Below are 11,362 nucleotides of genomic sequence, written 5' to 3'. Positions count from 1 at the left end.
GGACCAGGGCACAGGGCTGGGAAGAACACACAGCATCATTGCCCTGCAGAGACAAAACCACCTTTAAGGGGGCACAAACCCCCCCTTAGTGCCACCCCTTTTGTGGATGGGGTGTCCTGGGGACAAAAGCAAGCTGGGATTACACCTTGAGCAGCCCAACCCACTGGGAGGGTTTGTTTGCCCCCAGCAGCTATAGCAACAAGCAGGAGCTGCAGGTGTATTGCTGCTCATTCAGCCATGGAGCTTGGGGCAGCAGGGAACGTCAGAGGGGTATGGGGGGATGCTGCGGAAGGAACCTATGTCATCCCACATAGGGTGAGCCCCAAGGAGCAGCCCAGGGGATGGTGGGGGTAATGGGGCGGGTGGGAGGTGAGGGGATGGGGTCAGGGTTTGGGGTGGGTGGCAGGGTTTGGTTTGCAATCAGCTTTTTGCAAGGTGTAAATGCTCCGTGCATAACCCCGAGGAGGTTCCATGGGGATGTGCCCTTGGGGCTGCGTGTGTGCAGGGGGATGAACCCTTGGGAAGAGGGGTCTGGTGTGAGCTGCCCCCTCCTTCTAACCCCCATCCATGGGGCTTTTCTCCCCCTCCTCTCTTTCAGCTCCCACCCGTGTCGGTGTCCCCGCAGCCACTGACCATCATCCAGCAGCTTCCCATGGCCACAGCCCATCCCACCGGACCCCCACAGCTACGGGGAGGTGTGCGACCACAGCCACCCTACAGCCCCATACTGACACCATCCTCGTGTCTTCCTGCCTCCAAACACAGGGACTGAAGGGCGAGTTCCACATCACTCACACACAAAACCAGCGGGGTCCTGGGGACCACCCACCAGTGGCTTTGCAGGCACTTTGAGGGGGGGTTTCGTGCCTGCAGCAGATGGGGTTGTTTTAATGGGGGTGTTTTAATTGAGATGTCTTAATGAGGATGTTTTAATGGGGATGTCTTAATGGGGATGCACCAAGGAAGCTTTGCCAAGCCCTGTGTGCTGCCAGGACCGCAGCAATCCTCCAAATGGGCGGAAAGTCTGCAGACTCCAGCACCACTAATCACCTTTTGTGCGCAGCCGGACCAGATGTTTAATCCCATTTGCCAACTGGGGAAGGCAAAGCGATCTCTATTTTAAAGATTTACCCGAGCAAAATAATTCTTAAATGCCACCTAGGGCTTCCAAATCGGGATGTGGGGCTGGGTTGGCTCCCAGTGCTTGGCATAGGGACAAACCTTGGTGTTATCCTAAGGGATGCATCCACACCACTCATCCCTTCCCCTCGCTCTAATCCCTCTCTGACGCAGAGACCCTTTGCTCCCCGGCAGATTTATTGGAGCTGATGATGATTCAGAACTCCCAAATGCACCAGGTGGTGATGAACAGCCTGGCTGTGTCAGCAATGGTGTCCTTTGGGTTTGGGCCACCTCCAGCCACTGCCCAGGTATGGGGTGGGACCGATAGGTGCCTTCCGCCTTCTGATCTCCCTGAGGTTTTAGGGCTCTTTGGGTTTGTTTGACCCCCAGTGTGGATTGTATCTGATTCTGTTACTCCCTGTAGACACTTGCTGTGCCTTTGCAGCCTGGAGAGGAGGAAGAGGAGGAGGCCATGGTGTTCCACCACCACTACATCCCTTATCCCAGTTCTGCTCCCCTTTGGGCATGGCCACTCCAGCACCAGCCTATGGGGCCGGCGGCCGTGAGGCACCTGGGCACAGCTGCAGAGGACAGGGAGGTGTGAGTAGCAAGGGGAGCTCTTGCACAACCAGTGGGACATGGGACAACACCAGGCGGGCACTCACTCCTGTCCTCATCCCTCTCCATCAGCCCTGTGCCACCTCCTCCACCCCCCAGTGCTACGGGGACCGTCGGTGCCAACGTCCCACCAGCATCAGGTATCACCTTTTCCCTGTACCTTCAGCACAGACCTCCCCATATGCCCAGCTTAGTGCTGAGCCCTCCCCACTCCCTCTATCCAACCTCAGTCTGTGCTTTCCCCCTACAGAGTACTACGACATGCTGGAGGGGCGGCTCTGAGCACCCTGCAGCCCAAAGGGGGGCTCCTCCTGCACATCCTCATCCTCCAACCCAGAAGATCTTGCAGGGTGCCCCACGGTACCGACAGTTTTGGGGAGGGAGGTGATATTCCTGGCAAAACGTGCTATTTTGGGGGTATGGATACGTTATTTTGGTGCATGGGTGTACTGCTTTGGTGCACGGATGCATAAGTTTGGTGCATGGAGTGGGGGTTGTGCAAAGCCAGGTGTCCCCAATCTCCACCTGTCCCTTCAGCTCTCAATGCAGCACATTGCCTGTAATTAATTTGCTTTGTTAAGAAAGCACCCTGCTGACACTAATTAAGCATCTGTCATTAATCCAGGCTGCTGGCCATGAGCCTGAATGTGAGGCTTCCTCCAAGCAAAGGCGGTGAGGGAGGGGGGCTGTGTGTTCCTTGGGTGAGCATGTGGGGGTGCCCATGGGGGCTATGAGGTGCTGGTGGGGGCTGCGGGGTGCAAATGGGGGATGTAATGGAGACCATCCAAAAGCTGAGCTGAGTGTGGGGTGAAACCATGTCAGTGTGCAACGCTTTGTGTATCCATGCAGACAAAATGAGGAGGAAGAGAGGAGTCACCGGGGGATGTCCCAATCTTGAATATGGGTATAATAAGAGGAAGGGAGGGAGGGTAGTGCAATGGGGATTGCAACACAGGCAGTGGAAGTGAGCCCTGGAGCCCTCTCTGGGTGAAACTGGGTTGAGAAGCACAGAAATATCCCATGGCCGGGGCACAAAACCAAGGCTACCATAAGTGGGGAGGAGGAATGGGGGAAGGAGCTCTGGAGGGCAGTTTTGCTGAAGGTTCATCATTGTCAGAGAGCAGCTGGGATGCTGGCTGTGACCCAAGGGCCAAAGGAACCAGTGGGTCTGGGTGAGAGTGCATGGATAAGGCAGTGGGGCTGTGAACCCCCCCATGTAACCCTCCCCGATAAGAGGTGTTGGTGAAAAACCATTGCAGTGCTTAATGACCCAGCAGGATGCGTTATCAGCTGTGACTCCTCAGGTGACCCAGGGTCTCTGGCATTGACTCACCCCTTCTCTCCACCCTCACCTGCTGTGCCTGCCTGCCAGCCCTACAAGCCTCTGTATGGGGCAGCTCCTTCCCTGGACCAGCCCCAAACACCCACACATCACTCTGCTGATCCACCGGCTTCGCCTGCCCTGCTCCCAGCATCTCTACTCTCCACCCCAGCTCTGGGGACGCAGGCTGAGCTCCCCAGCATCCCCACACCCCAAGTGGCACAATGGACGTGGCCCTTCTCCACGGGCTGCTGCTCCTCCTCATCCTCCCCGTGCTGCTTTACCGACACAGTGCCACCTTCCACTACTTCTGCAAAGTGACCTTCTTCAACATCTGGGTCTTGGCTATGGCGACTCTCCTCTCCCCCTTTGCTGCAATTCGAGGACGCTGCGTGGAGAACATGAAGTGAGTATGGCTTAGGGGTTGTGCTTCCAGCATGGAGGCATCTGGGGCTCGGTGGTGATGGGGTTTTGTGGTTGTATCCACAGCCAGGACTGCAGGCTGAGCCCTGGAGCTGCCATGAGTGCTGTGGTCATGTCCATGTGGTGCATCTGCATGCTGTGGTGGGATGTAGTGGTGATGTCCGTGGTTAGCAATGGGCACACCATGGTGGGGCAGCCAGTTGGGTCTGGGCTAGCTGGTCCCCATTGGATCAAGTACCATAAAGGGGAAAACTGACCGCTGCATCATTGGGTACAATGAGGGACTGGAAGGGTTTGCAGCACTCAATAGCAGGATACACGTGCATTCCCACACCTCTGTCAGTGCATTCCACTTTGAGAACAGGCCTCCAGGATTTCCTGATACCATCAGCTCGGCGTCCCAGAGAGGATGCCCCAGTGCTGCCCCATCGCTCAGCCAAGCTGGGGGTGGTGATGGCCATGATAGCATCTCTGAGCAACACGAGTTGCTTCCAGGGCTGACGCAACCCTGGTGCCGAATTCCTGGCTGTGATAGCATAGTGTAGGGATGTAATTGTGTCAGGATGAAAGATGAGCCTGTGGAATTTCCAAGCTCAAGCCATCACATGTCAATGTGTCAATGCAGGCAGATCCGGTGCTCTTGGCGGGATTGCAATCAGAGGTTTGGTGTTATCAGTCCCCTCGTGCAGCCATTCTCCCTCATTTTCTCTGTGCAGGAATGATGCACACACACGTGCATTCCCTCTTGCTTTGAGCCCTGCTGCAAACGCTTCCGGCTCAGTGGAAATCCCTGTCGTGACGCAGCTGTGACTCACAGTGCCTTGTCTCATCCCACCAGCACACCCAGCTCCATCTCCTCCTCCTCAGACTCCAAATCACAACGCCTCCGGCTTGGAGCTGGTTCCTGCCATTAGTCCTGGCTTTGGGGCATGCCACAAACCTCTTCTCTTCCCCATCTGGTGCTGAGCTCTTCCTGACCATCCTTTCCACATTAGGTTTGAAGTATTCACTGCTGGATGTGAGACCCTTGGCATAGGTGCTCTCCATTGCCATGAGTTGGAAAGTGCCCCATTTCAACGTCAAAAGCGTATTTATCTCCCACATGGGTGCTGCAATCCCCGTTGCTCCATCCTCCCTCCATTCCTCTCGTTATTTTCATACTGAGCGTCACCCTTCATCAGCTCTGCTGTCCTGGTGTCACGCTTCCTGTCCAAGCCTTTCTGGATGGTGACACGGCTCTTCCTCGTTCCCCATCCAGCTGATAAAACCTCCATCTCTTGATGAATTTAGGCCAAGTGAAGCAATTCTGAGTTGCTCTGATGAGCAAAGATGAGCTGGTTCTTGCCTCCCCTGCTCTTGTCATGACCCCCTCCCACCTCTCTGTGTCAATCTGCTCCCCACACGTGTCCCTCTGCCCTAGGCTCCTCTGTGCTGCGATCCGGCCCCTCAAGCACTTGTATGGCATCAAGATAGAGGTGTTGGGTGCCGAGCACCTGAATCTCAAGGAGCCCTATGTGATAGTTTGCAACCACCAGGCTTCCCTTGACCTCATGGGTATGTGCAGGGGAGGGGAGGGGTTCATCACCATGTGGGCAGCCTTTGGGGTCGAGCAGAGCTCAGGGCTATGGGTGCACTGCAGGGAAAGGGTTGGGACTCCGTGATGTGGTTGGTGATGAGAATCATGAGGGACGGGCTGATCCTTTCCTTCCCATCCATCCTCCAGGCATGGTGGAGGTCATCCCCAAGCGCTGTGTGCCCATAGCCAAGAAGGAACTCCTGTATATGGGCACTGTGGGCTGGGCCTGCTGGCTCAGTGGCATGATCTTCATCGACCGCCAAAGGACAGGAGATGCCATTGATGTCATCTCCCAGACGGCCGAGACCATACGGCGTGAAAACGTGAGCAGGAGAAACTGGGCTGGGGGTAGACAGGGCTCAGGGAGAACCATAGGTGTCACGGTGGGGAGGTGGTCCTGGGGTCAGTGCTTGCATCTCACCCTGTCCTGTGCAGCTCCGAGTGTGGATTTTCCCAGAAGGCACCAGGAACCAGAGCAGATCCATGCTGCCCTTCAAGCGTGGGGCGTTCCACCTGGCTGTGCAGGCTCAGGTAAGGCATCAAGTTGGGGTGGTTATCTCCCATGGCATCCCCCGCTCGTAGAACGTTCTCCATCATCTGCCCTTGACAAAGAGGATGGGGGGCATTGGAGTCTTCTGAGATCTGCAGGCCCCAGGGAGGTGACAGGGACCTGGGGCATGGCAGGAGCTGGAGTCCTACTGGTGTTAACTGGGGAGGGGTCTGCATGACCCTCCATCTCCTGCAGGTTCCCATTTTCCCCATTGTGATTTCTCCATACTGGGACTTCTTCAGCTCCAAGGAGAAGAAATTCACCTCTGGTAAGTGGAGGACAAGAAACCCCTTTGCAGAGGCGGTGGGGATGGAGCAAGTGAGGGCTGGAGGTCTTTATGAAGGACACTGATGTGCATGGAGGCATCCAGTGGTGGAGGATGCTGGTGGGATGACCTGGCCTCCCTGGCTTCTTCTCTCCATTTCCAGGGACATTCACCATCCGAGTTCTCCCCAGGATAGAAACCCGTGGCTTGAGCCCAAAGGATGTCCCGGAGCTGACAGAAACTGTCCGTAAAATCATGGTTGATGTTTTCTCTGAGATGTCTGCAAATCCCTGCAGGGAATGGCCTGCGGAGCTTCCTTTGCTCCCAAGCACTGGGGCCACCAAGGGGACCGACAACATGTGGCACAACGAGGACGCAACTGGGACCAGTGATTAGGCAGAGCTCAAGGGGACATCAGAGAGGTTGGGTATCTGGTGACAGGTAGAACTTGCTGCACCCTTCTCCATCTCTTGTGGTGTGGTTCACCCATGGGCTCGTTGCACAAGGTCCTACCGATCGTGCTGTCCTCATGCATCCAGCCATGAGGAGGGGTCCGGAATGTGTGGTGAGCCTGTGGAGACTGGAGGGATGTGGGGAGGGGAAAAGTTCCACATTAGAAGAGCTTCCTCAATGCAGAGCGATGAGATGAAGGTGGAAAATAAAAGACTTCACAGCTGGTGTTTGTGCATGGTGCCATGCCTGAGCCTGGGGGGGATGAGGGCAGGTGGGGATGGCCATGCTGCATGTGGAGCAGCTCTGAAGATAATGGGCAAACCATGGGCAAGAAGATGCACGGTGCTTTGGCTCATCATTGCTGTTTGTCAGAAATGCCTGGAAGAAATTCTGCAAAGCAGTGGAAATCGTCTGTCCATGTAGATGGATGATGGACAGTTGCTGGGTAACACTATTAGCAATGGTGAGCTGGAGCTCTCCAGGTCAGGAACCGTCACATGGGGATGGTCGGTGGCAGAGGGCACATGGAGGACCTGATTTTTCAGGGCTGCTGCATGCCTTCTGCCATGGGTTGTGTTTGGCTGCCTGGAGCCTTGAACCCATCGGGGTGTGGACTGGGTGGTTAAACATTGTCCCAGCTGGAGACCTCAGCTGCAGCAGGGAGGCAAGGGTGAACGGGAGAAGAGGAAGACTAAACTGAGGGCTCGGAGTTCACCTTGCCTCTGTGTTCTTCCCTTGAGTATGGGGTCCAGAGCAGCCCTGACCTGCCTGCTTCTCTGTGTCCTGCATCTCATTGCTGGAGCAGCTGAACTGCCGTAAGCTCTGTCCATGTCAGTCTGTCCATCCTGGGTGGGATGGTGGGCGGTCTTAGCTCGCTGCTGGTGCTCAGGGTCATTCCTCATCATAAGGGTGGTTGCTCAGTTGGGGTGGAGGTGCTTGGGGTGCTGTGTTGTCCCTGTGAGGACAGAGGGATCAGTGCCTGTGGCTGCAGGGCACTGGGATTTGGTGGAGGTCCCTGCCCACCTCCACTGTGGAGGTGTCCTCTGCCTAGGAGATTTATGGTGACATTCCCCTACGTGATCTACTACCCGCATGGGGGCAAGGTGCACATCCATCTTGTGGACCTGGATGAGCCAGCGCGTGTCACCCTCAGCCTGAGGAGCAGCCATAGCATCCCTGACGTCACCCTGGAGGAGATGGGTAACAAGAGCCTCCAGTTGGACTGGCCTCTCTTCCCCAACGTGAGTGACCCCAGAAGGAGATGTCCTGTCCACACCTTAGGTCCCTCCATGGGGAGGGGACACAGGCTGTCCTGGGTGGGCAATGACCTGAAAAGCAATGGGACAAGGGTATATACAAAGAGCCTGTGAACTCCCATCATCTTCCAATCATCTTCCCATGCACACCAGTCCCTGATGCAGTGATAATGGTACCCAGTCCCACCATAACATCTTTGTACCCATTTCTTTGATTTCCCTGAGACAGATCACTACCCCAACTGAGGAGGCTGCATATGTGCAGGTCACCATCCAAGCAGGTTCCCTGCAGGTCTCCAGGTCTAGGGAGGTCCTCCTGAAAACCCCAGGTCTGTGGACCACAATACAGACAGACAGGACTGCCTACAAGCCTGGACAAACCGGTAAAGATCAGGAGCTGTTGGAAGAGCTTGTGGACTCTTTGCATGGGATTTCCAGTTGGATTCCCAGGTTGGGTCCCAGCCCCACAGCACTCACTCCTGCTCTGGGATTTGCTCTTTCCAGTGAAGTTTCGAATTCTCCGTTTGGATGAAGACTTCATGCCCAGTGACAGAAAGGTGAGATGGGATGGGGGTGCAGGGGATGTGGAGGCAATAGGATCTCCATGCACTGAACATGTGGGGTCCCAACTGTAGTGTCATCATGATTGTGAAGGGGATGGGTGCAGGGAGATGGGCAGCCATGGGTTGGACTTCTCACGCTTTGGTGCTGAATGACAAAGTCTTCCTTTCTGCTTTTCAGCTTCCCTCAGTGACTGTGCATGTGAGTGAGTCCTCACCCTGTGCCATTCCATGTGTGTGTGCTGCTGGAGACCATGTGCAGGAACAGGAAAGACATCCCTGCTTCAGGGAAGTCACAAGGAGAGGCAAAAAGGGCATGGACTCCCCATTCACACCCCATCACCAGTCCCTCCATGGGCTCACATTGCCTGTCCCTGTGTGCAGGATCCCAGAGGGAACAGCATCGTGCAGTGGCAGGATGTGACCCCACAGCAGGGCATCGTGGACCTGTCCCTCCTTTTGGCCAGGGACGCGGCCCTGGGCATCTACACCATTGAGGCAGAGGAGAAGAATCACACCTTTGAGGTGAAGAGACTCTGTGAGTTGAGGAGGAAAGCTTCTAGGAGCCATCATGGAGGATGGCAAGAAATGGGCATGGTTCCATTCTTGGTCACTCTTTACCAGGGAATCCCCGCTTCAAAGTGCTGCTCCAGCTGCCCTCCTTTGTGATGGAGATGGATGAGAAGATCCCACTGCATGTCTGTGGGAGGTGAGTTGGGGAGCAGCTGAGGGATTGCTTGATCCCATAGAGATACCCTCATCTGTTCCATCCCCACAGGTACTCATCAGGGAAACTTTTCCAGGGCAAAGCTAAGGCCACCCTGTGCCATTTCCACAAGTATTATCTTAGATCCTCGAATGAATCTTCAAGATGTGTGATGCTTGAAGGACAGGTGAGGGCAGCAAGTGGAGACCCCGGGCTGTAGGTTGGGATGGAGGGGAACAGCAGCACCCAAGAGCTCTGTTTTACCTCACTCCCACTGATGACACCCAATGGCCACGGGGAGCTGCTAACAAAGGGCAAACTCTCCTTCAGGTGAAGAGGAATGGATGCTTCTCCACCCAGGTGTCCACAGCTTCGTTCAACCTGACCAGCTCTGACCATGTGAGGCGGCTCTTTGCCAACGCATCTCTGACGGATGAGGACACTGGTAAGCAAAGCTGGGGCGCACCTGGGCTGTCTGTCCTTCTGTCCCTCTTCCTCCACTCCCAATTATGGAGCATTTCTTCAGGTTCTGAAGAAGGATCAGGAGTTTCTTCTCCGTCCAAGTTCCTACTTCAGATCTTCCTCCATCTTTCACTTTCCATTCCCTACTCTGCCTCTCCGAGACAGGTTAGCATCCTTTATCAGTGCCTGGAAAGCTGTTAGGATGATGATCTTTTTCTTAATCAGGTCTTTCTGACTTAGGTCCAGTTGCTATCTGCCTAGGTAGGGTTGTTCTGCACTTCTGATAGGATTGGGTAAAGATCCCAAGTTCATCACAGCACAGATGGCAGAACTGCAGCCCTTCCTATTGGCTTTCAGCCATTAAGAGGGACGTTTTTGGGTAAGGCTGTGTATTTCAGTTGTGCCCAAGTCCTGGCTTTCACTGGTTCTGTTCACACTACGTCTCCTGTCACCCCTCTTGACAATTTCTTGTGCTCGTTACTTAAGAAGTGTGGTTTTGCTCTGCACAGATCTTACCATAGATCTTACCAACATAGAACAATGCAATAGAATCAAAGAATCATAAAGGTTGGAAAAAAACCCTCCAAGATCATCCAGTCCTATTAATATTTTCCCACTACGCCATGTCCCCATCATCTAAATGTTTCTTGACCTCCATGGGCAGACACACAACCGTCTCCCTGGGCAGACCTTTCTATTGCCTGACCACTCTTTTGGAGAAGAAATTTTTCCTAATATCCAAACTGAAACCCTCTGGTGCAACTCGAGGCCATTCCCTCTCATCCTATCACCGTAACCAGGAGCAGAGGACAACCCTCACTCCCCACAAATGAGTACAGAGAGACGATCACCTTCTGCTCCTTCTGGCTGCGCTATTCTTGATAGAAGCCAGGATGCTGTTGGCCTTCTTGGCAGCCTGGACACCCTGCTGGCTCATGTTCAGCTGGGCAACAATCAACATCCCCAGGTCTACTTCCTCCACAGCCTTCCAGCCATTCTGCCCCACACCTGTAGTGCTGTATGGGGTCGTAGTACCAAAGTGTAGGACACCGTGCTTGGTCTTATTGAAGCGTATCCCATTGGCCTCAGTCCAGCCATCCAGGCTGTCCAGATCCCTCTGTTCCTACTCTCAAGCAGATCAATACCTCTTCCCAACTTGGTATCATCTGCAAACTTATTGAGGCTGCGCTCAATCCCCACATCCAGGTCATCAATAAAGATATTTAACACGTCTGTCCCCAGTACTGACCCCTGGGGAACAGCACTCATGACTGGTCACCAACTGGATGTAACTCTACTCACCACCACTCACTGGGTCCAGCCCTCCAGCCAACTCTACTGAGAAAGGAGTGTACCTATCCAAGTCACAGGCTTTCAGCTTCCAGTGTGGAACCTGTGCAGCAGCAAGTTCTGGTTGTACTGGTTAGAGTGGGGACTGGAGAGCAGGCACTGGACCGGCAGTCTGGTCCAGTCTGGAGGGAGTCACCAGGACAAATTGCTGGGTGTCATTTCCAGCCTCCTGCACCTCTCAGTGCGGCTCTTCAGCTGTAGGCGTGAGCATGGAAAGCCATTGGGTCTTTTTATTTAGCTCAGGGTGACCCAGTGGGACCATCTCCATCAGTTCATGAAGGCATCTACTGGAGGACCAACACATCTTTTATTCTACTCATTTCCTTGAGGATGATCACAAAGACACGGGGGGGAGGGCACACATGGGGGAAAGCAGAGATGGAAAACATGTCACCCAGAGCATCTCTTTTCTTTTTGTCCTTCTTTTTTTCTGCAGGGAAAACAAAAAGCATTACTAAAAGCTGTAAGATTTTTCCTGAAATGCCCCTAAATGCCTCCAAGCACACCAATGGATTCAATGAAAGTGGGACGCCCTATGATGGAATGGTAATGGGGGCTCCTCATGCCCCAAAGCCCCACTTTTCCACCCCTGCCCCATGGCTCCAGCTCAGCCTGGGTATCTCACTTTGCTCTTAGTGCAGATGCTGCTGAAGGGAGCCAATGGGATCCCTTCTACCTTCACCATCCCAGAAGAAGACCA

At 54.4% G+C, this 11,362-nt stretch overlaps 2 protein-coding genes across 2 annotated transcripts; both read left to right on the top strand.

The window, feature by feature from the left end:
• The first annotated feature begins 237 nt into the window (after positions 1-237).
• On the top strand, positions 238-2,054 carry PRR29 (proline rich 29). The gene is made up of 6 exons (XM_072356838.1): positions 238-344; positions 607-695; positions 1,315-1,430; positions 1,547-1,722; positions 1,813-1,880; positions 1,991-2,054. The coding sequence occupies exons 1-6, from the start codon at positions 238-240 to the stop codon at positions 2,020-2,022; spliced, it is 588 nt and encodes a 195-aa protein (XP_072212939.1). The 3' UTR covers positions 2,023-2,054.
• A 508-nt stretch (positions 2,055-2,562) lies between these two features.
• Positions 2,563-6,479, top strand: LOC140262379 (1-acyl-sn-glycerol-3-phosphate acyltransferase alpha-like). Its single transcript, XM_072356688.1, has 6 exons — positions 2,563-3,467; positions 4,905-5,038; positions 5,208-5,383; positions 5,496-5,591; positions 5,806-5,878; positions 6,039-6,479. The coding sequence occupies exons 1-6, from the start codon at positions 3,286-3,288 to the stop codon at positions 6,269-6,271; spliced, it is 894 nt and encodes a 297-aa protein (XP_072212789.1). The 5' UTR covers positions 2,563-3,285; the 3' UTR covers positions 6,272-6,479.
• The last annotated feature ends 4,883 nt before the right edge of the window (positions 6,480-11,362 follow it).

Source organism: Excalfactoria chinensis, chromosome 24, assembly GCF_039878825.1.
Source record: "Excalfactoria chinensis isolate bCotChi1 chromosome 24, bCotChi1.hap2, whole genome shotgun sequence".
Taxonomy (NCBI): Eukaryota; Metazoa; Chordata; class Aves; order Galliformes; family Phasianidae; genus Excalfactoria; species Excalfactoria chinensis.
Note: the sequence above shows the minus strand (reverse complement) of the source record. Positions and strands in the feature narration are given on the sequence as shown.